The sequence below is a fragment of the Podarcis melisellensis genome (assembly GCF_964234715.1).
Source record: "Podarcis melisellensis genome assembly, chromosome: 2".
NCBI lineage: Eukaryota > Metazoa > Chordata > Lepidosauria > Squamata > Lacertidae > Podarcis > Podarcis melisellensis.
In genome coordinates, this window is record NC_138529.1 from 10,015,807 (window position 1) to 10,041,288 (window position 25,482).

The 25,482-nt window shown below is 45.1% G+C and overlaps 1 protein-coding gene across 4 annotated transcripts in view; it reads right to left on the reverse strand.

Annotated features, from left to right (window-relative positions):
• Nucleotides 1–2,672: 2,672 nt before the first annotated feature.
• The window catches only part of SENP1 (SUMO specific peptidase 1), a gene marked incomplete at its 3' end in the record, with an annotated part of 31,976 nt that continues 9,166 nt past the window's right edge, over nt 2,673–25,482 (reverse strand). For 2 of the 4 annotated variants that reach the window (XM_081898673.1, XM_081898674.1), the window contains exons 10-18: nt 22,402–22,440; nt 20,552–20,636; nt 19,905–20,048; nt 18,777–18,908; nt 17,588–17,791; nt 15,794–15,873; nt 7,282–7,366; nt 5,202–5,297; nt 2,673–4,337 (exon numbers count right to left, since the gene is read on the reverse strand). In XM_081898673.1, the coding sequence (XP_081754799.1) occupies nt 4,275–4,337; nt 5,202–5,297; nt 7,282–7,366; nt 15,794–15,873; nt 17,588–17,791; nt 18,777–18,908; nt 19,905–20,048; nt 20,552–20,636; nt 22,402–22,440 (928 nt within the window). Of the gene's footprint in view, nt 4,338–5,201; nt 5,298–7,281; nt 7,367–12,358; nt 12,427–15,789; nt 15,874–17,587; nt 17,792–18,776; nt 18,909–19,904; nt 20,049–20,551; nt 20,637–22,401; nt 22,441–25,482 lie in introns of those variants that run through there. The other 2 variants (XR_014165105.1, XM_081898675.1) reach the window with 2 other exon arrangements.

Sequence of the window (25,482 nt, forward strand, 5' to 3'; positions counted from 1 at the left end):
ATACATCAGTATATAAAGCCTGTTACAAAAACCAGGATATGAATCTAGATTCAGCATTGGTCTGACGCAGTCGAAATAAAAAATAAAAAAATAGTCCAGTAGCACCTTAGAGACCAAGTTTGTTCTAGGTATAATTTTTTGTGTGCATTAGTCGGTCTCTACGGTCATACTTAGTCAGTCTCTAAGGTGCTACTGGACTATTTTTTATTATTATTTCAAGAGGATATGAATGTGTGTGTTTCAGAAGTCAATAATTTATATATTTATATATTTGAATGATGAAAAAAAGAAATGTAGAGTTACATGTGAAAGAAAGAAAAAATCAAAATGGGAGTTATAGAGACTTGCTCCAGACTCAAATCCCCTGTGAATCAGCAGGCAGGCAAAATAAAGTTTTGGGTGGCCTATGTCATGATCACTGCAGAGTCCAAGGTACGCATCTTTTGAATATGGGATAAATAGTTCCCATTTTCTTTGAGAAAGAGTTAGAAGTGGTGGCAAGGAATCAATGGAATATTGTCTGCTCAGCTGAAGGTACACTTACAGAAGTTGCTTGTTCATGTGTGTGCAGAGATTAAAGATGCTAATGAATAGTTTGCTTGGAAAGGGTTAGGTAAAGCCTTGCCCATGTCTAGGAAGAGAATGTTGCAGGGAGGAGAGAGTCAACATGACCTGAAAATCCCTAGCCGGTGGCATGCAGGAAAATATATTAAAAGTGAAAGAACAAAATAAATTCAGCGTCTCCTCTTCACACCCTGCAATATAGCTTCAAGCCTCCTTAAAGTCCCACTATTGCACTGTTCTGTAATAATGTTAATAGCGTACCTACCAAAGCTTTTCCCCACCTAGCTTCTAGAAAAACTCTGTATTTATCTTAGATGACTTGCAGTCAGGGATGGCTGAATCTGATAATGTTGGTTTCTCTGTTTCTCAATTTTCCAATCCTAAATTGGATCTGCCCTATTTCTGCATATCTTAATTAATAAATGCATTTTGGGGGAAAGTGAGTGGATTTTTGTATGCAATTTTCACAGAATGGAATGCATTTTTGTATGTTGTTTTCAGCAATGTACACACTTGTTTCACTAATATAAAGATTTTTATAAGCATTCTTTGGCTGGAAAACAGCACCAGCTGAAACTTCAAAGACAGCTTCACATAAAATGTATTTTTAAAAGGGGAGAGCAAAGGAAAATGCAAGCTGGCCATTGAATAGGCTTTTGGTTTTTTGGTCTCTTCGTTGCTCAGCCTTGTGTTTAAATGCAAGGTGACACACAGGGCCACCACTGGAAAAGCTTCCCTGAGCCAAGTTCTATGTTTCTGTTCCGAAACGTGTTGCAGTTGTTTGTGTCCTGGTTTCATTCTGCTGAAAATCACGTGTGATATGGAGCAGGGGCAGGGAAACATTTTGCTGAATAAATTTAAGTCAGTTGTATTGCATGCTTGGGACGCGGGTGGCGATGTGGGTTAAACCACAGAGCCTAGGACTTGCCGATCAGAAGGTTGGTGGTTTGAATCCCCGTGACGGGGTGAGCTCCCGTTGCTCGGTCCCTGCTTCTGCCAACCTAGCAGTTTGAAAGCACCTCAAAGTGCAAGTAGATAAATAGGTACTGCTCCGGCAGGAAGGTAAACGGCATTTCCGTGCGCTGCTCTGGTTCGCTAGAAGCAGCTTAGTCATGCTGGTCAGATGACCTGGAAGCTGTACACCGGCTCCCTCAGCCAATAAAGTGAGATGAGCGCCGCAACCCCGGAGTCGGTCACAACTGGACCTAATGGTCAGGGGTCCCTTTACCTAATGCATGTTACAGAGGAATGGATGGGGGGGAAATTGGCAAGGGTCCATTTCTGATAACATGTAGATCCCCATAATAGGCATAGGGCAGAAAAAAGATGCATTAGGCCAGACTTTGGATAATTATTATTTCAACAACTGGGTTTATTTAAGAATAACACATTACAAAAAAAATACAGAATTTCAGATCACTTGGAGAAAAACATAGAAAAAGGGTCACCAAAGAGCCTGGTATAAAAAAAACACAGATAAGAGGAAAAAAGGTACAAACTTGTCTAGGAAGAGCACGACTTAAGGAAGTGCAATGAAATTTGTACAAAACTATTGTTTACAGGTACAGAATATATAAAATGTTCCCTATCTGATGGCAAAAATACAAGAGGACCTTACTTTATTCTTTAGAATAAAAAAATGGTACATCAAGAGGTATGTGTGGCATGTGAACTTAGTAGTCCTACATAATTTGCGCCTGAATTCCAACTGCGTCTCACCTTTGTTGGCCTCAGCAGGTACAGATACCAAGCACATCTGCTGATGTCCATTAATATAAGTCAAACTTGGCCCTCCAGCTGTTTTACAACTCCTATCATCCCTAGCTAACAGGACCAGTAGTCAGGGGTGATGGGAATTGTAGTCCCAAAACAGCTAGAGGGCCAAGTTTGGCCATCACAGAATAAGTGGAGCTTACAGCGGGCCTCCACTGAAACAAATGGCTGCAGAGAAGTTGCACACAGTGGACTGTGATATTGACCAGTGGCACTGGAGAAGATCTTTGAGTGAACCAGAGAGTTTAGAGTCCCTCTCATACTGAACTAGAAGTTACATCAATCAACGAGACTCAAAGTGCTTTGGGCTCTATAAAAGATCTCTCTGCCTGCCGCTTACATTTGTTCAGAGAGGAACTAAACAGATTCTCTATATTATCCTGCATTAGCACATAAAAGCAGGATTTAAAGAGGAAGCATCTCAGTGGAAGAGGTCCTCCACTTGCCATCGTTAATGGCTATCTGGAACAGAAGCAGAAAGTGGAGGGCAGGAGAGGGGAAAAGGTCAGGATTTCAGTTCAGCTGTAGGAGTTTTAAATGGAAACATAAAAGAGCTTAAAACCCAGACACTTTTTTGTTCACTGCTGCACCATTGAGAAAGGTTTATAAATATATATATGGTATCAAAACAGCTTACCAATTATTATAAAAAAAGCTTTAAACGCCATATTGTACCTAAATTCTACAAAGGGTTTGACGATCAATAACTGTTCCATCCTCTTGTCAGATAAGCATTCCATTCAGCGTGTAGCTGCTTAGTTGATTTGCAAATCCTATTCTGTATAAAGAATGCAATGTAACAGTCCTTCCTAATGTCAGGATTTCCTTAGATTCTGGTAATAGCTCAATGGGGAGAGATGCTGGCTTTTATAGGGTCTGACCCCAGGCATTTGGGCACAGGGCCCCCAAGTGCCTCACAACCCAAAGCTCTACCCTTTCTCTCTGCATCGGATTCCATCCCCCACAGCCTGACTGTGTGAGGAGGTCATAGAGGAGGCACCTAAAATGAAGGCTCTCAGGGCAGGATGCCTCAGCCAACACATGACTCATCTTCCCAACAGGTGGGAAGCTGCCTCTACATTTTGAGTTGGAAGAGAATTCACTAGAAGAAATAGATTTTAAATGCTAGGAAGACCCTCTGCTCGAGCTTCAAAGAAAAGGCATTGTTCACCTTTCATTTACCATCTCATGCTACAGAACTGAAGAGAAGGTCACAGTCATGATGGAAAATGTAGCAAGCTGCTTCTCGTGTGCTGGTGTCTATCAGAGCTTCCATTCTCAGGCAATTTTATTTCCACCTAATAACCGAGGAACTAAGGGCAATGGAACACATCATGACTGCTGTGGGGATATAGCCATGTTCTCTTCTGCAACTTATAGAGACAAACACACACATATATACAACCAGGTTTCCCCGACACATATGTACATGCATGTTGTACTTCCACATGACTTTATTTGCTGCAGAAGACCAACTGCAGCAATTGCAACATGCAGCACTGCCCTTACTGAATGCCATGAAAGCCATTTTTCTCCATGCCTTGGTAAATGCAATACAATAGTACAAATGCCCCACACAGTTGAAGCCTGGAAGGTTTCAAGGTGTTTGCAGAAGCTGGCCATTTCGAAAGGACTGAGAGTGTAAAAAGAGGAAAACTCACTGAAGGTGGAAGTCAATACTCCTCAGCATCTCCAAATGTCACTTGTAAAAAAACAGGGTTCCAAGATAGAAAAAGGCAAGTGTGCTTCTGAAATAGTTCCATGGCACACTGCTCCACGAAATAGAATTCATTAATTTTTTTTAATTATTTCTAAAAAAGAAAACCACACAAAATGTATTGTACACAGTCTTCAAGCTTCAGCAGGAAACCCATGCAGGCCAAGAAGGGCAATAGCCTGGTTTGCAGTCTCTGAAGGGTCCTGCATTTCGCATGAAATCACAGCAGCTTGCGATGGAGGATTTCCCAGACCATCCGTTTTCGGAAGTAAGGCATATGTTGCTTTAACAAAAGAAACACAACAGCATCAATACTTGCTTAAAATGACAACAAGGTAATCCTTTGATATATATACACTGGCAAACTGCAAGCCTCATACTGAGACAGCTATATTCCAAGTGATCTGTTTTTAAACACAAAAACAGGGCTAGTACCACCAGATCTTGAAATCCATTAAAAAGTTACTTTTCAAGTTTGATGGGGTTATCCTAACCCCACATTGACAATTTTGCTTGTCCCTGAGCAGATATAGGCGACACTTCTTTCAACTGCTACAAGCACTAATTCTGTAACACAGACCTGGCCTGCTGTTGGTAGAATGAGAATTTTGACCTCCAACACAGATAATAGATGAAGATAATTCTAACACAGTGCCATCACGCAACAGGTTCTTGTGCCGTACTTTTTAAACATGCTGATGGTAAGGTAACAAAAAACTGAAAAGTCACCATAAAAGTAGCTGTGGACTTTTAATATAGGTTATAGTCCTGGAATTACCATAGGGCATAACTCGCTTATCCATATCATAAGGCTCTGAATCCAAATTTAAGGATCTTGCTACGTGGAGCAAAACAGCTGCCCACATGCAGCTCCCTCTCTTGTGGCACAATTAATACAACAATTATTACAAGCTATACGTTCAGAATGTTATTGAAAACCACAATCTTACAATTTGACTTGCATGAGATAAGCAAATATATGGAAAATTATCTACTTGGATTTTCCTTCTTCTGGCCACTGAGCTTTGGTTTTCTTGGTTGAAAATTGGTTTGCTTCAGGCACAATTAAGACTAGAAGACAGCACTGTAACAATATAAGCTAGCATTCTACCCATGCAGTGCCCACTAGCCAGGAGAGCCAACTTACCTGAGTGAAATTGATTGGTTTGTCTTTGGTAATGCAGTCAGCATATTTACAGGCAAACATCCCACAGTCACTTCCATTCATCTGTTGAGGGATCTCCTTTAAAAGACAAACAAACCCAGCCCTCTCTATTTAGAAGACAAAAACCTCATGTTAGCTTTACCAAATAATTATGGTATAAACTGCACAAGGTAATGAAAGGTTCAAGAAACCCAAAGAACCCCACCATGCATGAGCGAGTCTTCAGAATGAATGGGAACAAATGAGTCAGTATTTCAGCCAAGATAGCAAGACTGGAATACTTCCATCCTGACAAACAAGGAAAAGGACAGGAACAGAAATATGTTACAGGCTCTGCCCATGTACAGAGATCTTTGGATGTTTGTAGTCACTCTTAGTTCCAACAGCTTATACAGGTACATATGATCAGAGGCACCCATTCTTGCTCCCTTCTCACCCCATGCTCAGGACAATGAGAGAACTGCTGCAACTTGCTCCCCATACTGTTTTCCTTCCCTGTTCTCCATCACTGGCTGATTTCCCCTGCTTTTTCAACTGAAGGCTAGAGCAATGAGATCAGGAAGGGAAATATTCAGGAGCCTTAGTCTTATTTGTCAGAAGTGAGGTGTTATTGAGGAACGGGGGAGATGGGGACGGGGGATTGATGGCCGCTTTTTGTCCCAAGTGTGGAGGAAAGAGAGCTGGACATGACCTCTCTTGTGGTTGGTGCCTGTAATAGAAGCTGGGAAAGCTGTCGGCATCAGAGACTCTGAGCACATAGAACAGGGGTCTGCAAACTTTTTCAGCAGGCGGCCAGTCCACTGTCCCTCAGACCTTGTGGGGGGCCAGACTAATTTTTTTTTGGGGGGGGGAGAACAAATTCCTATGACCCACAAATAACCCAGAGATGCATTTTGAATAAAAGCACACATTCTACTCCTGTAAAAAACACCAGGCAGGCCCCACAAATAACCCAGAGCTGCATTTTAAATAAAAGCACACATTCTACTCATGTAAAAACACGCTGATTCCTGGACCGGATTTAGAAGGCTATTGGGCCGGATCTGGCCCCCGGGCCTTGGTTTGCCTACCCATGACATCCGATCACAGACGATTGTGTGAGGCACATCACACCTTTCTATCTATGAAACAAATAATACTATTTCATTTTCTCACACTACACATTATTTTCTTTGACACAGGCATGACTAACCTTTTATGGCCCAAGGGCTAGAATTCAAGGTTGGCTAAGCCTGAGGTACACATGCCACTCACATGGACCCAACCACACTACTTACAGCTAGCTTCTCTCTCTCTCTCTCTCTCTCTCTCTCTCTCTCTCTCTCTCTCTCTCTCTCACACACACACACACACACACACACACACACACACACACAGGCTCTACCCAAACTCATACACAGACCACACACTCTTATATCTCTTTGTGTGTATTATATACACTGACCGCTTAACTGCAGTGCTAGGATCAGGCAATTTCTTCATCCCAGCACTGGGCTGAATAAAGAAGCATCTCAGCCCAGCGATGCAGTGGACAGAAAAGGGGCCCAATTTTGCCAATGACCTGGCAAGCTGCATCACCAGGCCAACCCTGATCTAACAGTTACACTCAAAAACCTTAAGAGCCAGGCACACCATTAGTTTAAAGGTACAGGGACCCCTGACCATTAGGTCCAGTTGTGGCCGGCTCCGGGGTTGCGGCGCTCATCTCGCTTTATTGGCCAAGGGAGCCGGCGTACAGCTTCCAGGTCATGTGGCCAGCATGACAAAGCCGCTTCTGGCGAACCAGAGCAGCGCACGGAAACGCCATTTACCTTCCCACCAGAGCGTTACCTATTTATCTACTTGCACTTTCGAACTGCTAGGTTGGCAGGAGCAGGGACCAAGCAATGGGAGCTCACCCTGTCATCGCGGGGATTCGAACCATTGACCTTCTGATCGGCAAGCCCTAGGCCCTCTGGTTTAACCCACAGCGCCACCTGTGTCCACCATTAGTTTAGGAAAGTGGAAATAGGATAAGAGCATTTCAGACACTCATGTGGTCAGCTATGTAGGATCCAAATACCTGACTCCGTTTACTCTGCTGCACCCAGCCATTGGTATCAAATTCCTTCCGCTTTTTGTCCAAGCTTTCTTGCTTTAGGTACTGCCTGCAGAGGATTGAAAAGAAGGAAGACTTTTAGCAAGTACACAACCAGCAAAAAAGGATAAAACCCAATTAAGTAATTAATTGGGGGGGGATTACTTTTAATTTCAGAATTGCTTCTCCTAGCCCAATTCTGGACTTTAATTCACAGGACAGCACTACTTTTCTGGATAGAAAGCCCCCTGAAAAATGAACTCTGCATTGAACTTATCGCTGTACCCAAGTATTTTGTTTTATTTCTAATCCTAAGCAATATTTGCACTAACGGTCCGTATATGAGTGGATCACAAAACACAATGAAACTCTTGGCAAAGAAAATGTGGCAAGGACATGTATGAAGACATGAGAAGGACTTGCAGACAACCAGAAACCAATGTTATGCAACCAGTCCACAGTATGTACACACATATTAAGTATTTTATTACCTTGAGAAAAGGATGGACCACTTACTATCAGTTTAAGCTAAATTTATACGGTAGTTTACAACAGTCACCTGGTTACATCTTATAGCTGCACTCTAGAGAGTTTAAAACCTTCCCATTTGAGATAAGAGAAGCTACTAGGGTCTAGCATTTAACATAAGGTCAAGCAGCCCCAGTAGGATAAGTACCACAACAGAGCAGATCCACATTCCCCCAATGTTAAAAAGAATAAGCTTTCCAATAGCTTGCTATTGGCTACGGCAGTTTTCTGGAACCCTTTTCCTACCACTTCCCCTAAATCCCATAAAGATGATAGTCCAACGAAATGACAATGTTCTGGTTATTGAGGTAGGTCAGAAATGGCCTAATAATAGCATCAGTTCTATGTATCTGAGGCCCAAGGCAGTTGTTTTGAGATACTGATATGCAAGTTCACTTATATGCAAGTTTCAAAGGCTGCTCATTCTTCCTGTTAACATATTGTACAGTGGTGCCTCGCAAGACGAAAATAATTCGTTCCGCGAGTCTCTTCGTCTAGCGGTTTTTTCGTCTTGCAAAGCATGGCCATTAGCGCTATTAGCGGCTATTAGCGGCTTAGAAAAAGGGGGGGAAGGGAAAAAACTTGCAAGAACTCGCAAGACGTTTTCGTCTTGCGAAGCAAGCCCATAGGGAAATTCGTCTTGCGAAGCACCTCAAAAACGGAAAACTCTTTCGTCTAGCGAGTTTTTCGTCTTGCGGGGCACCACTGTACCTTGTTTCTAAAGCGAAGAGTTGCCAATCACTTTGGGTGGGTTTTTCCCCCTTATGCATTCCCCTGTTGGATGAAAGACCTGACTGCAGCCATAACCCCCTGCCCACTGTTTCTTATTCCAGATGTATGTAACTGTCACCCTGGTGTATAAAAACAAACTCAGCTGTTTACGCACAATACACAATAATTTCCTCCTGTCTTATTGGCCCTTCCCTTCTACACAGCCTGATCTCTCACTCATAATATATTATCAAGTGCTTATATTCTCATGGTACTTTGCTCAAGAACCATGCAACTAGTCCTGGGTACCCAACAAGCCTGGGGGCTTTTCCTTGAGCTGCAGCCCCCATATTGTATGGCAAGCCACTTCTGAAACAGAGGAGAGTCTCAAAAGCAGTCTGTGATATGGCATAGGAGTCTGTGGCCCAAAGGGGGGGAAATTCCACTGGATTCTCACAAATTGTATTGGTTGGCCTATGGTAATTTAGGGGGTCCCTTTTTATATTTCTAAATAGGCATGAAAGAGGCAGCTCTTAAGTATAGCAGGGGTATAAGCAGTAACATTATTTGGAAATAAAACTGAATACACTTAAATTAAGACTTTGTATTACTTGGTATCGACTTGACAGTCTGAAAAATGTCGACTTCCCTGTAAGAAATTTCTCAAGATAGAAAAGCACATAAATGTATCATATGGGGGGTGCTTTGGGAACCTGTCCAAAGGATTATATAGTTTTATAATTAATAGTTATATAAATTTATAAACTATATAGGATTATATAGTTTCAACAACGTCTTAACTTAGAAGTTGGGATTCTCTCAAGGAATATTTTCTGCTGGACAGCATACAAATATTTTGAAGATGACAAAGACACCAGTCACATGCCAAAGCACTAGAGATGGTCTCTGCAAGAGATGTACCCATATCTTGTATACACATCCCTCTGCATCTTCCTTTGTATCTTAGGAGAGAAAATTATAAAGGACTCACATGTCTGATCTCATTCTGAGCAAACATGGGCTAATCGTTTCTGCTTCGCTTGTACATAACGAAGCATACCTCATCTTGATTCTCTACATCGGTAGAAGGCATGGGTGGCGTAACTACCGTATTTTTCGCTCTATAGGACGCACTTTTTCCCCTCCAAAAATGAAGGGGAAATGTGTGTGCGTCCTATGGAGCGAATGCAGGCTCCCTGGCTTCAGCGATAGCAAGGCAAAGCCTCCGAAGCCTGCGCTACAGAGGCTTCGCGTTGCTTCCGCTGAAGCCAGGAGAGTCTGCTCTTTGAGGCTGGCGGTGGGGAAAGCAGCGCTTCCCCCATCGCCAGCCCCAGAGGATGGGGGGCAGCAGGAAGGCGCGCGACGCCTTCCCGCTACTCTCCAACCCGGCTTTGAGGCTGGCGGGGGGGGAAAGCAGCGCTTCCCCCATCGCCAGCCCCAGAGGATGGGGGGCAGCAGGAAGGCGCGCGACGCCTTCCCGCTACTCTCCAACCCGGCTTTGAGGCTGGCGGGGGGGAAAGCAGCGCTTCCCCCATCGCCAGCCCCAGAGGATGGGGGGCAGCAGGAAGGCGCGCGACGCCTTCCCGCTACTCTCCAACCCGGCTTTGAGGCTGGCGGGGGGAAAGCAGCGCTTCCCCCATCGCCAGCCCCAGAGGATGGGGGGCAGCAGGAAGGCGCGCGACGCCTTCCCGCTACTCTCCAACCCGGCTTTGAGGCTGGCGGGGGGGAAAGCAGCGCTTCCCCCATCGCCAGCCCCAGAGGATGGGGGGCAGCAGGAAGGCGCGCGACGCCTTCCCGCTACTCTCCAACCCTCCTGTGGGCTTTTGCGGGAGATGGGGGAATTCCCCCACCTCCCGCAAAAGCAGGCAAAAGCCGTGTGCTCTTTAAAGAGGTTCCGTGGCTTCTGCAGGCTTTTCTAGGAGGTGGGGGAATTCCCCCACCTCGCAGAAAAGCCTGCAAGAGCTGCGCAGCCTTTAAAGAGCGCGCAGCTCTTGGGGGCTTTTCCCCAAGGAGGGAGAAGGGACTGACTGGCCGAGTCAGTCCCTTCTCCCTCCTTCGGGCTTTTGCAGGAGATGGGGGAATTCCCCCACCTCCCGCAAACGCAGGCAAAAGCCGTGCGCTCTTTAAAGGTGCTGCACGGCTTTGCTGGCTTTTCCAGGAGGTGGGGGAATTCCCCCACCTCCTAGAAAAGCCCGCAGGAGCCGCGCACCCTTTAAAGAGCGCACGGCTCTTGGGGGCTTTTCCCCAAGGACGGAGAAGGGACTGACTGGCCGAGTCAGTCCCTTCTCCCTCCTCCAGGCTTTTGCGGGAGATGGGGGAATTCCCCCACCTCCCGCAAAAGCAGGCAAAAGCCGTGTGCTCTTTAAAGAGGTTCCGTGGCTTCTGCAGGCTTTTCTAGGAGGTGGGGGAATTCCCCCACCTCCTAGAAAAGCCCGCAGGAGCCGCGCACCCTTTAAAGAGCGCACGGCTCTTGGGGGCTTTTCTCCAAGGACGGAGAAGGGACTGACTGGCTGAGTCAGTCCCTTCTCCCTCCTGCGGGCTTTTGCGGGAGATGGGGGAATTCCCCCACCTCCCGCAAAAGCAGGCAAAAGCCGTGTGCTCTTTAAAGAGGTTCCGTGGCTTCTGCAGGCTTTTCTAGGAGGTGGGGGAATTCCCCCACCTCCTAGAAAAGCCCGCAGGAGCCGCGCACCCTTTAAAGAGCGCACGGCTCTTGGAGGCTTTTCCCCAAGGACGGAGAAGGGACTGACTGGCTGAGTCAGTCCCTTCTCCCTCCTGCGGGCTTTTGCGGGAGATGGGGGAATTCCCCCACCTCCCGCAAAAGCAGGCAAAAGCCGTGTGCTCTTTAAAGAGGTTCCGTGGCTTCTGCAGGCTTTTCTAGGAGGTGGGGGAATTCCCCCACCTCCTAGAAAAGCCCGCAGGAGCCGCGCACCCTTTAAAGAGCGCACGGCTCTTGGAGGCTTTTCCCCAAGGACGGAGAAGGGACTGACTGGCTGAGTCAGTCCCTTCTCCCTCCTGCGGGCTTTTGCGGGAGATGGGGGAATTCCCCCACCTCCCGCAAAAGCAGGCAAAAGCCGTGCGCTCTTTAAAGAGCGCGCAGCTCTTTGCGGCTTTTGCCCAAGGAGGGAGAAGGGACTGACTGGCCGTTTCAGTCCCTTCTCCCTCCTGGTCGAAAAGCCCGCGGGAGTCAAGCGGGGCTCCTGTGGGCTTTTGCGGGAGGTGGGGGAATTCCGCCACCTCCCGCAAAAGCAGGGAGAAGGTCTTGGAGTAGCGCACAGGCTGCGTGCAACCTGTCCACTGCTCCCAGAGCTGTGGGGGGGAAATCATATTTTTTCCTTGATTTCCCCCCCTGAAAACTAGGTGCGTCCTATGGTCCGGTGCGTCCAATCGTGCGAAAAATACGGTAATTAAGGGCGGAAATTGTATTTACATATGAAGCGGCATGATATCAAATCACACCATTAGTCCATCTATGCTTATATTGTCCATTCTGATCAGCAGCAGTTCTTGGGGGAGGGGGTCGTCTTAGGCAGAAAAACATCTTTCCTAGCCTGGCTACCTTAAAGAATTGAGACTCCTTAAATAATTAAGATTAATTCTGTTCCGATTCTTCTGCTGCCTAGGATCAGTCCCTCTGTATAAATCTGGATCATTTTCTCAGTATAATCAGATTTTGAAAAATGGGATATATACATTTTTTAAGCCACAGGAGATTTATGGCATCCCATAAATCTCTCCCTTTTCTAAAAAAGGGGCAAGCAAATCATTCAAAACTCACCAAAAATCAGGAAGCTCTAAAGATTGAAAGCATGAAAGGGTCACTAACCATGAATAGGACCTCGGTCCCCTCTTCCCGGTGTGATCCTCCCACTGCATTCAACCAATTAAAGCCTCCTGAAAGGAAATAGAAAGGGAAAAGCAATTACAGGAAGGGCGACAATCAGCTGGAAGCCGAGTCCCTGTCCCATTGCCCTACCTGTGCAGCTAGCCATCATCTGGTCAAATTTGCAGGGCTCCTGCTCTAACCATGCTACCATGTCACCAAATCTGGGATCTAATTTGGCTTTCCCATATAATCAAGGGAACCCTCTGGGCTTTTATATGACTCTTCACAGTTAGCAGATTTCTGCCAACATGAATGGCAAAAGAGCCACTTATAGATACTGTCTGCCTCTTTAAACCTTATCCATTTGCGGGGGGGAGAACAGGTTGAGGAATAGGGTTCTCTCAGCAGCTGCTCGGAGGCTCTTGGATGAGCAACCAGTGTGGGTTTTACAGTCAAAATCACAAATACATGATTGCCAGACAGGCACCTGAGGGGCTGGACTGTATGGGGTCACAGATTTAATCCTCAATCCCATCTACATTACCCATAATACCAACCTAAAAAACCTGCTTACTATTTGAAGAACAGTTGTTTACTTGAAAAGCTTTTGGAATTTAAATCATGGTTTTAACTTATTTTTTAATCTGGATTTTTTCCTTTTTGTCTAAATGTTATGCAACAATGCAGACAAAGCCAAGGAGCTTTAAATGACTCCATTTGCATTAGCTACTGTAGTCAAATACAGTATTTTCAAGGGTGGCTCCTCCACTTGTGGAATGTTCTCCCCAGGGAGGCTCCATCAGGACTTTGGCTTTTAATTATCTATGGTCTTTTGCATGGATGGCATGCTTTAATCTAGGATTTTTTTATTTAAAAAAAGAATTTTTTTAAAAAATTGTTTTCTTTTATGCTGGTTTTAATGTATGTGTTTGCTTGCTTTTTTGCTTAAAATATTTTGAGTTGCTTTGAGTTGCTGTGGCCAAAAAGCAACTAATAAATTAAATAAATGAATAAATAAAATGCTGCTCAGGGAACCAATCTTAACATCATCCCCCAATTTCATTATTTTTATTTACGTCACCTGAAAGAGGACATGAATGGCTAAAACTTACCTTTATGTCATTTATAAGTTTCCTACTACTTCGACTGGCATTCTACATGAAGCTTCTTTTTGGTCTATTTATGAACCTGGTTAAATTGTCTTTATTATAAATTTGAACCATTTAACGCACTGTATATGTTGCAAGTGTTAAGATGCATTTTGCTGTGTATATACCATATTTTTCGCTCTATAGGACGCACTTTTTCCCCTCCAAAAATGAAGGGGAAATCTGTGTGCGTCCTATGGGGCGAATACAGGCTTTCGCTGAAGCTTGGAGAACGAGAGGGGTCGGTGCTATCAGCAAGCCTGGGGAGCCCGCGGGAGTTTCCGCAGGGCTCCCTAGGCTGCGAATAGCAGCCTGCCGCCCGGCGCGCGGGGCTCCCTGAAGCAGGGCGCCCCGCGCGCCGGGCAGACACCTACACTGCGGATAGCAGCCTGGCGCCCTGAAGCAGAGCACCCGGTGCGCCGGGCAGACATCCGCAGTGTGGGGAGCCCTGCGGGAGTTCCTGCACAGCTCCCTAGGCTGCGGATAGCAGCCTGCTGCACGGAGCGCGGGGCGTGCTGAAGCAGAGCGCCCCACGCTTCGGGCAGACATCGGCCAGCCCCACAAGCTCGGGGGACAGTGGGGAGGCGCAGCGTTGCCATCCCACTGCTCCTCGACCTGGTTTGGAGGCTGGCGCTGGGGAGAAACGCACTTCTCCCCAGCGCCAGCCCCACAAGCTCGGGGGACTGTGGGGAGGCAAAGCACCACCATACCGCTGTTCCCCGACCTGGTTTGGTTTCCCCGACCTGGTTTGGTTTCCCCGACCTGGTTTGGGGGGGGGGAATAAAGGAAATATTTTTTTCCTTTATTTCCCGCCCCCCCAAAAAAAACTAGGTGCGTCCTATGGGACGGAGCATCCTATGGGATGAAAAATACGGTATTTCTTTTTCCTTTCATTGTGATGAGTGCTGCTAACAAAACTTAACTAACAAAATTACCCCAAAGCTCCTAAGCCAGTGTGTCATGAGCCACTTCCATGTTAAAGGCAGGAAGTCTGTTCATAGATGGTAGAGTATCTGAGATAGAGGTTAATTTTACCAGGGATACTGAAAAGTGTACAAGTTTGCACTGGTATCTAAAAATTCACAAAGCAGATTTTAAATATTTTCAAAGTTTTATCATCCTGAATTGCCTGTTTCATATTCCTGAATAAGCAGTTAAATATCTGATCAACAATTAAAATTGAAATTGCTCTCCAGGCCATTGCCACTTCAAAGCTACAAGGCAATGCTTAAACCCCCCCCCCCCCCCCGATTTTTTTTAGGGAAAACTTCATACCTCTTGCAACTGTTGAAAATATTGCAGTCTCTGATGCATATGTCCTTTTAGTCTATATCCCTATAGTCTTCCTGGCATCTTTTTCAGATGGAAAGGGCCATCAAATACTGGGTTACCTTAAGAACATTACGCTCAGAGATCCCATTTCCAAGGCCTCTCTTTCTATTCTTGTTTGGTTTACTATAGTCTGTTGTTGTAACTGGCATTTTACTTCAAACTTGTAAGTTGCCTTGAGCACTTTTTAGTAAAAGGCTAGTGTTATGCCTATCGGTGTGGTTGCCCGAGAGCCATCAGGCAAGGTCCCTCACTGGTCTTTTCAATGGCTTTATTATTGGTGCAAAACATTTACAATGCAGAACACCTCTATTCCATATCACTCACTAGCAGAATCTGAGAGTGGGCCGTCCTTAAACTTTCCCCAGCAGAGTAGTCTCTTGACCCCCAGCCGACGCCTCCCCTCTCTGTGCGAAAGCCTACTGCACAAGGAAGGCTTGGGTAAAGGGGGACCTCCCTCCTCCCTGCTTTGCTCAGGCAAGGTGTTCTGGCACGGCCTTGCATCCTCTGAGTCCTGCAGCTCGTCCCCACTAGAGGCAGGGCTTCCTTCCACTGCTGAGGAAGTGCTGCTTCCCACGATTTTTGGAGGCTCTCTGTAATCCATCTGCCCCTCCCCCTCTCACCTCTGAGCCGATGGCAGTTCCCTGACAGCTAGGGTAGAAATATTTTAAATAAATCAATTTCTTATAAGAGCCCAGAGGCTGTAGCTCAACAGCAAGTCTGTCTAGTTGAAAAAAACATTTATGTTACTGCTCTCTAAAAAGGTTGGAAGCTACACCTCAAAGGCCCCTTGGGTTACCAGGGCACGCTTGCTGTTAGCTATCCCTTTTGATTTAGTCATTTCTTTATGTAATCGCAGCAATAAGGATTTAATTTTATCCACCCAAAGGTCTTGCGTCCTCTCTTCATCTTTGGCTGGGAAAAACGTGAATATATTTAAAGATATTGGGACACTCACAACAATATCTTGCAAGCTTCAGTATTGGTTCCTCCCATTGAATCGAAGTAGGTGATGCTTTTTTTCCTGAAGTCAATAACCTAAGTAAGACAGAACATCTCATTAAACCACTGACATACTCACAACTCAAAACTTTCTAGAAAGCATTCAGAAAACATCCAGCCTTGCTGTCTATAGAAAACAAGAATTTGAAAAGATGAAGCCCTTCACCAAATATATAGACTTCTCTTTAGTTCAGAAGTAGGGTTGGGCGATAACTGGTTTTCTATATTGCGATATATCACCAGCTAAACATCGCGATATATCAATCTATCACGGTATCTGAAATAAGGATGTAATAACGCAGAAGTGAACAGGACACTGTCCTGGCAACTGCTACTGCTTAAACTGATAAATGATGATATTATCAATCACCTCATGGTCACCTTCAGCAGCAGGCCAGCCAAAATGCATCCCAACAGGACTTTGGGATTTGGGCTAGGCTACCAAATGGCAGTATTCAGGACAATCCAGTGATTAGAGATGGTGATTACAAATAATCTGGGACTGCCAGCAGGACTGCTAGGAGGCAGAAGTAGAAGGGGCAGAAACGGCCTGCTATGAGTGTGGTACATGTTGGCAGTAGTGGCCACAATCCGCAGGGCCTGGCAATGGTGGCATAATCAGTGGAGGTCTAAGAGTCTTCGTGGCGGCGATGGGAGGGGGCAGCAGTAGCAGCAAGGCCTGGCAGCAGCGGAACAAAAAGTGGCAGCCTGCGAGGCCTCATGGCTCTTTTTATTTTCTCAGTCGAATTTGCTGACCACCCATTGCGCCTCAGTTGTTGAAGGTTTCGGAAGTTGAAGTCTTCTGGAATGGATTACCATATTTTTCGCTCTATAGGACGCACCAGACCATAGGAGGGGGAGAACGGGGGGAGGGGTTCTCCCCCTCTCTGCGCAGCGTCCCTTCAGTGAAGCGGGAGGAGAAACAGAGCCCCTTTCATTTCTCCTCCCGCTTCGCTGAAGGGGCGCTGCGCAGAGAGGGGAAACTGTGCAGCGCCTCTCCAGCGAGCAAAGCCTAGAGAGTAAGAGGGATTGGTGTGCACCGACCCCTCTCGCTCTCCAAGCAGCTATCCACAAGCCTTTGGAGCACAGTGGGAACTCCTGCTGCGCTCCAAAGGCTTGCGGATAGCTGCATGAAGCCCCCGGAGCGCAGCGGGCGTTCCCTGCACTCCGGGGGCTTCAGCGAAAGCAACGTGAAGCCTCCGGAGCGCGGGGGGAGCTCTCCCTCTGAGCTTTGGAGGCTTCGCATTGCTATCGCTGAAGCCAAGGAGCCTGCAGCATTCGCTCCATAGGACGCACACACATTTCCCCTTCATTTTTGGAGTGGAAAAAGTGCATCCTATAGAGCGAAAAATACGGTAGGTTCGACAACCGAGGTACCACTGTATTGCCAGCTCAAATATTACGAAACAATTATCACAATGTGAACTTCAAACTGGTTTTGGACAATATTATTTCCCAGCCCGATTTAGGAATTAATATCTTGCTCAGCCACACAAAAATATGACTACATTTGCGTAGCCGAGCAAAACTGATGGTATCTGCACCAACATGATAGTCCTGTGGCAGTTTTCAATGTATCCATAAGCCTGTAGATCTTTATAGCCACTGAGCTTACCTATGAAAATGTTAGCTCACAAGTACGTTACAAAAGAGGAGCCGTTGTGAAGCTGTTCGGAGCACATTCCAGAGAAGCAGAAGCGAGAATGAGAGCTTGGAACAAATAAACAAAACACCCCTCAAATATACTCACTGCTAGGCACCAGTGGACACCAAGGTGAATAGGCACCAGCAAGATGTCAACAGAAAATACATCCACTTTTTTAGTCCAGCGCTTCACAGCTTGGTACCCAGCAGTTTTTAACTTGGTGAAGAAAAATGTGTTGAATGCATGAACCGTTGGAAAGCCCCTCTGTTTACTTCTTTCCATTAGCATATTCATGTAGAAGTTAATTATCTGAGAGGGAGAGGAATACATGTTAGGAAACGACAGAATTTTTCAAAATAGCGTTTTTGCATTCAAGAGGGAAAAAAATATTCATTAAGCAAATGGTGAAAGATAGCAAGCTATGAACCCTGCAGATATCTGCATTTCTTTTTCGAGGGGGGATTCTTCATTAGGTTAAAGATGGCAAGTACTTCAAAGCCCTTTCAATCCTCTAAAATATTATGCCTATATAGTAGCCTGCACAGTGTATTTGATTTAGCAAGGTAAGTTACAAAGGATTCCCAAACCTATTATTTGCTGCTAAAGGTGCAAAATGGAGGAGGTGGGAGGGATTTGCAAGCGGGGGGGGGGGGGTTTGATGAGCAGGAGTCCTTCCCCTGCACCCCTTTCTTTGTGCCTTCCTTTCCCATTTGCCCATGTTCTTAGAGGAAAGAGGGATCATGGGAGGTGACAGCAACTGGGTGTCTAGTAAAGGAAGAATATGTAATCCATGCGCACGAGGCTATGCCAGGCGGGTACCCTGTGAGGCTGCTGACCTCAAACTGCTGCAAGGCTGATTGATTTGTCTTTTTCAAAAAAAATCTGACTCATTTTATGAATGCAGATTATGACCTTCTACACCATGATCTAACTCATGTTTCAAGACCAGGATATTATGGGCCATGATCTTGATGTGTGTTGGAGCTGTCATTCCAAGACCAGCTGATCTGCCAAAAATGGATAATTATGAGGACTGATAATTATACTGTCTTCAAGCTCCAACGCAGTTTGCCAGTGAATTACCAAATGTGGGGAAGGAAAGTAGGAGAGGGGTATTTTGCCCTCTTGTCCTCTTTGCTGGCTGTGTGCAGGCTTCCAGTTGGCTACTTTATGAAACATGATGCTGAACTAGACAGTGATTTGGTCTGATCTAGAAAGGCTCTTCTTGGTTTATTTGGAGATTTTAAACAAGGACCAAACAACTGCAGCGTACAAAAAGTGAAGATCAGGTTACCTCATCATTGAGCCAATTGAGGTGGTTAAGAGTCTGAATATCTTTCCTAGTTATTGTCAACCGGAAGGCTTCGCTCAGCACCTCATCCTGGTTCCCACTTCGTAGTACACTCTTTATTTCCCTCTCCATTTCCTACAGAAAACAAAGAGAGATGCATACAGGGAGTAGTTTTGTATTTTCCAGCTGAAAAGCTTTTCCTGAGATAACTAGTTATATTTGTCTCATTGCACAGAAAGAGCTCAAATAATAATAATGATGATAATAATAATAATAATAATAATAATAATAATAATAATAATAATAATAATAAATTTTATTTATACCCCGCCCTCCCTGGTCAGAGCCATGCTCAGAGTGGCTAACACCAGTAAAACTACAATAAAAACCTAATGGGGGGGGGACAATTTAAAATGCAGGTTAAAATGCAATTTAAAATGCAGCCCCATTTTAAAAGTGGCCCATGGATCAAAAGTCCCGCAGGGCCCTAGTCTCTTGTGACAGAGCGTTCCACCAAGTCGGGGCGAATAGTGAAAAGGCCCTGGCCCTAGTTGAGACCAATCTAACCACCTTGTGACATGGGACCTCCAAAGTGTTGTTATTTGTGGACCTTAAAGGTCCTCCACGGGGCATACCAGGAGAGGCGGTCCCGTAGGTATGTGGGTCCAAGGCCGCATAGGGCTTTAAAGGTCAAAACCAGCACCTTAAAGTTGACCCTGTACTCCACCAGGAGCCAGTGCAATTGGTAAAGCACTGGATGAATGTGATCCTGTGGCAAGGACCGCATAAGAGCCTGGAATCATGGTCTTAATAGCTGAACAGTGCTAGGTTTGTGGATGGACCCACTAGTTGAAGGAGCCTGCACAAACAATTCTCCAAAAACCACTGTACATAAACCAGCATGTCATGTGGGCAGGCTAGGCTAGAACACTTCTCCCCATGGTTGGTTTTCTATGTGTAGAGATGTTCTGCTCTGTTTTTTTATTACAGCACAGCATTCATGCAATCTCCGCAAACTAGAATCTCAAATAGTACAATTGAGGAGCAGCTTTATCATATAATCACAGCTGTTCCTGTAGATTACCTCCAAAGCCGGTCAAGCTTTTTAACATTTGACATTAAAAAGTTTACCTCTGTAATTTCTGGGAACTCTTCCTCCCCATCAGTGGACTTTTTTTCTTCTGGCACAATCGTAACAGGAATCTCCTTCTCGAGAGGTACTCGCAAATGTAAGTTGACTGAATCAGGTACCAAAAACTCCTGTTTCTGCAGCCTCTGAAAGACATATCCCTAAGATAGCAACATCTCACTTTGCAACTTCAGTGTCTATCTTATATTTGCACGTATGATTCAGCCATGCAATTTTAATTTAGAATCCAACTTCACCAGTGGAAAATATAATGGAAAAAAACTTTGTTTGACTTTAATAGGGTTCTGAACATGTCTTGGTCCATAGCTTGCTTATCAATTTGCAATTCAAAGCAAGACAGACAGGTCATAAAAGTTGGGTGGGGGAGAAATATCCATCTTTACTTTAGGTGTTTCAGCGATTATGATCACTAGCAACAACAGACATGTAACTGGAGAAACCAGGCAGCCTTCCCAACTGTGATAAGCATTAAAAAAAACCTTAATCCATTTATGGGCAGGCACCAAGTTTTGCTTTTTATTGTTCTTTGTAATATTTGGTATGAAGAGCATTTGTAAGTCTGATGTAATATTCAATAAACCAAGACTGTTTATTAAAAACACACACAAAAAGCATTTGAACATCTTACCTGCTTCTGCAATTGCAATGCCAAAGCTTTTTGCTCTTCTATCTGTCGCCATCTCTCACGGGCTCGGGAATCATATACGCTGGTTCTAGAAACATTGTTGTATGCAGCAGATTGAGAATTCAGCATTAGCAGCAATGGGCATATGCATCATTGCCACTTTCAAATATAATCAATCTGACCGTTTGTTTAGGCTCCTGATCAATTTTTATGGCAGGGCCACTTTGAAGTGAAGGATGGAGAGGGCTGGGTCAGACTGACTCCATCTGCCAAACTGGGATGCCCGTAAGTCCCTGTTGGCACATCCACACCAGCCCCTTCATGCACCTTTGTATGAAGAGAGAACTGAGCTGTGTTTGCCAAGGAGAAAAAATTGGCCCTGGGTATCATTATTGCTGGGAAGTGGGTGGCGCTGTGGGTTAAACCACAGAGCCTAGGACTTGCCGATCAGAAGGTTGGCGGTTCGAATCCCCGCGACGGGGTGAGCTCCCGTTGCTCAGTACCTGCTCCTGCCAACCTAGCAGTTCAAAAGCACATAAAAGTGCAAGTAGATAAATAGGTACCACTCCAGCGGGAAGGTAAACGGCGTTTCCGTGCGCTGCTCTGGTTCACCAGAAGCGGCTTAGTCATGCTGGCCACATGACCCGGAAGCTGTACGCCAGCTCCCTCAGCCAATAAAGCGAGGTGAGCGCCGCAACCCCAGAGTCGGCCACAACTGGACCTAATGGTCAGGGGTCCCTTTACCTTTACCTATCATTATTGCTAGCAACTGGTTTAAATGTAAAAACTCATCTTTACCCCTTATGAAGATCTATCTTATGTACATTTTAACTACACAACCAGATTACACAGAAGGCCCCTTGCCTTCTACTTATGCAGAAACCATTCACAAGTGTCACAAAGGCCACAGAGAGCTGCCTAGTCTTACTGAAGGGCTTTATTCTCTCTCTCTTTGAGGTCACCTTTGGTAAGGCACGGATTACCAAGATGAAAGGGTAGAATGTGAAATGAAAATTCTTCCTGTCACAAGTGAAGTTAGGTTACTACTCCCAACATCAACAGCATTTACCCCCAGCAAATATGATTTTTTTAAAAAATCAAAATTATGCTTTATGTATGTTTAATTTTAGTTTGCATTCAGTTTTGTTGTTTCTCTTTGCTTTTGGTTCACATGTTCCACTGTTCTTGTTTTAATTAAACGAAAATATTTTAAAATATTACAACTGAACATTGGGAATTTACTTTCTACCAGACTTTCCCAAAACTAAATTTCCTTGCAGCTAGCAACGGTCAATTAATTAATACACCCTGGCATTCTCTATGAATCCAGGCCTGCAGGCTATTCTTGGGGTAGTCCTGGCTACTCCCCACAGCTTTGCTGATGTTTAGAAGGGGGTTAGAAAAGCAGCTTCTCTCTTGCATTCAACAATAATAAAACCATATGCAAACTGACTGACAAGAAGCATGAGGGAGAAAGCTATTAGGTAAGCATTTATTACCAAAAAATGGGAGGGGATCCAAAATTTTGACATCTGTTTCCTATAGGAGTTCAGGGGTCTTAACAGCTGAACAGTGCTAGGCAAGCTGGCAATCTCCACATGTTGTTTGACAGCAGCTTCCATCAGCCCCAGCCAGCATGACTAATGGTCAGGGCTGATAAGAGTCGTAGTTCAACAACATTCGATTGTCCTTGCTACAGATCATGGCTGCTTTGACTCATGTTGGGAAGGCAGCAACAACAGCCTGGAAACTGTGTGCTTAAAGAGAAGGCAAACTCTTGCAGATATTGGATATGATGACTATATGAAACAAACGCAATCATTAATATTAAAAAAAACCCCAAAATGACTTACAATTCTTTGATCCACAATTCAGCCTCAAAGAAAGGTGTGCTGAAAGAAAAAGAATACAAGAAGCTGAGAATGCTTATTCTGTGGGGAAATAGCCGAGAAGAATAGAGGGGCTATTTGTTACAAAAGTGGCAGGTGCCCTGTCTTCTTTATCCAGAAGTCCTGCCTTTTGATATCAGGTTTATATAGCTTGAAATAAATTTTTATGACATTTTTTACATATAAAAAGTTAGTTTTAGAGCACTGTGTGACATATGTACATGCCCCAAATAGTAGAAAGTACATATATTCTCATGCCTCCATTTCTAAGGGGTGGCAAGAGTGAATATTTTACTCTGTCCTTAATCCTAAACCCAATACCGTAGTTTCAATCTGTCAGTTTACAGACTGCGCTCTATTCAAGTAAGTTTTGTGTTTAGGGTCTTCAGGAGAATCTAGGCATCTTGGATTCCATGGTGCCTCTTTGGAAAGGAACCTATATCACAGCATTGTTCTTAACTGTGACACAGGTGTAGACACGTACAATGTTGTTCATACATGTACCTCTCCTACAAAAAAAAATAAAAATGTGCTCCAATTTCTCAAAGGAAGTGAGAAGTCACGCAGGGTTGGCAGGTCATGAACATGTGGGCACCATGACCTGTTCCTACAAAGTCATTTGCATCCCTTATTCCGATTGATGGGTTAATGGGCCTCACGATACCCTAAAATAAACTTTTTCCCAAAAAAAATTACATAAAATTTATATCAAAAAGCGGGTCTTCGGGATAAAAGGGGGCAGGACATCCATTAATTTTAATCTGACAAATAGTAGTCCCCATTCTTCTGAGGTGATTTATTTTAGCTGAAATTCCACTGAACAGTAGTGCCATCCTTGGAAGAAAAGTGACAAAGAAGATTGGTGGTTGCTCAGTCCAGCTGTACCGGCTGCAATCAAATGAAGAGAAATTTCAACTTAAAGGGACACAGAGGAGCCCCGAGGGGTGAGAAGGTCAGGCTTGCCTAATAAAGTACAGACAGGGATGCAGTGCTGGGGATCTCTCACAAGATGGCACTGCAAACAGAGCCTATAGTAGCAATGACAGAAAGATCTCGCCCTCTCACAAACACACTCACTCCCAGTATGTTTCCAAGCACAATTCAAAGTGTTGGTGCTGACCTTTAAAGCCCTAAATGGCCTCAGTCCAGTATACCTGAAGGAGCGTCTCCACCTCCATCATTCTGCCTAACGTCCAGTGCCAAGGGCCTTTTGGTGGTTCCCTTGCTGAGAGAAGCCAAGTTACAGGGAACCAGGCAGAGGGCCTGCTCGGTAGTGGCACCCGCCCTGTGGAACGCCCTCCCTCCAGATGTCAAAGAGAAAAATAACTACCAAACTTTTAGAAGACATCTGAAGGCAGCCCTGTTTAGGGAAGTTTTTAATGTTTAAAAGGTTATTGTATTTTAGTGTTTTGTTGGAAGCCGCCCAGAGTGGCTGGGGAAACCCAGCCAGATGGGCGGGGTATAAATAATAAATTAGTATTAGTATTACTCTCTCACTCTCAGAGAGTAAGTCTACTTGTTCACCCATAAACTCCCTGGCCATTAAAAAACCCGTATTTTTCGCTCTATAACACGCACCCGACCATAACAGGCACGTAGTTTTCAGAGGAGGAAAACAAGAAAAAAAATATTCTAAACGAAACAGTGGATGTATGAGTTTTGTGGTTCATGATGTGGCCACAGACATGTGATCTGACAGTGAGTTTGGAGTAGCCCAATGCAAAAATCCTGAGGATCCATGTGGATCCATGCTTTGTAACCACGTTTTTGCACCACTGCGGCCCCAGGCAACAGTGGGTGCGTGATTTTTTTGGTGCAAGATGTAGCCATGGACATGCTATGTGATCTGATGGTGAATTTGGGGTGACCCAGTGCAAAAATCCTGAGGATCCATGTGGATCCGTGCTTTATAACCACATTTTAAGTGGGGAGGGAAGGAAAAGCACTCAAGGGACAAGGAGCACGCGTGGGGTGGGTGGAGAAAGATGCTGCTAATAATGAAGAAGAGGGGTATAAGGGGAGAAGGCTCCTCTCCTCTCCCGCTTTGCTCCTTTAAAGCAAGCAGGCTCTGCTTTTCTCCCTCCTCCCCGCTCATCCCCAGCTTAGCAGCTGAAAAACTTTGCTGCTATGTAGCGAGCTGAGTGGGGAGGAGAGAGATACAGAGAGCCTGCTTGCTTTAAAGGAACCAACCGGACAGGAGCCGTTTACACTCGTGTAAGTGGCTCCTCTCCTCTCCCGCTTTGCTCCTTTAAAGAAGCAGGCTCTCTGTCCCTCTCTCCTCCCCACTCAGCGGCTCTTCTCCCGCTTTGCTGTTTCAAAGCGAGCCACGGAGGAGGGAAGGAAGGGGAACCATGGATCCTCTGCTCACGACTGCAGCAGATCCCCCCGCCATCCGTAGGCATTCCCTCCATAACACGCACAGACATTTCCCCTTACTTTCTAGGAGGGAAAAAGTGAGTGTTATGGTGCAAAAAATACAGTACATTTGGCACATACTGCCACTTACAGAACGTATTATATTGGATTTCTGTGCTCTGCTTTTGTATTGTTTTATGATGTGTTTTACTACTACAGTATTGTCCATGGCTTTACATACTGTACATAAACCACTGAGCCTAGGGCTTGCCGAACGGAAGGTCGGCGGTTCGAATCCCCGCGACGGAGTGAGCTCCTGTTGCTCGGTCCCAGCTCCTGCCAACCTAACAGTTTGAAAACACCCCAAAAAGTGCAAGTAGATAAATAGGTACTGCTCCGGCGGGAAGGTAAATAGCATTTCTGTGCGCTGCTCTGGTTTGCCAGAAGCAGCTTAGTCATGCTGGCCACATGACCACTGGACTTAACTGTCAGGGGTCCTTTACCTTTACCTTACTACTACAGTATTGTCCATGGCTTTAGATACTTCTTTAATACAAAGTGGTAGCATTTAAATGTTATATACACAGTATCTGCATCTTTAAATATCCTGATCCCTGCAACTTCCTGCCTCCTAACTTTCACAGCCTGGAAGCACAAACAAAATGTGATTGTGAAGTTACAGACTGAAAA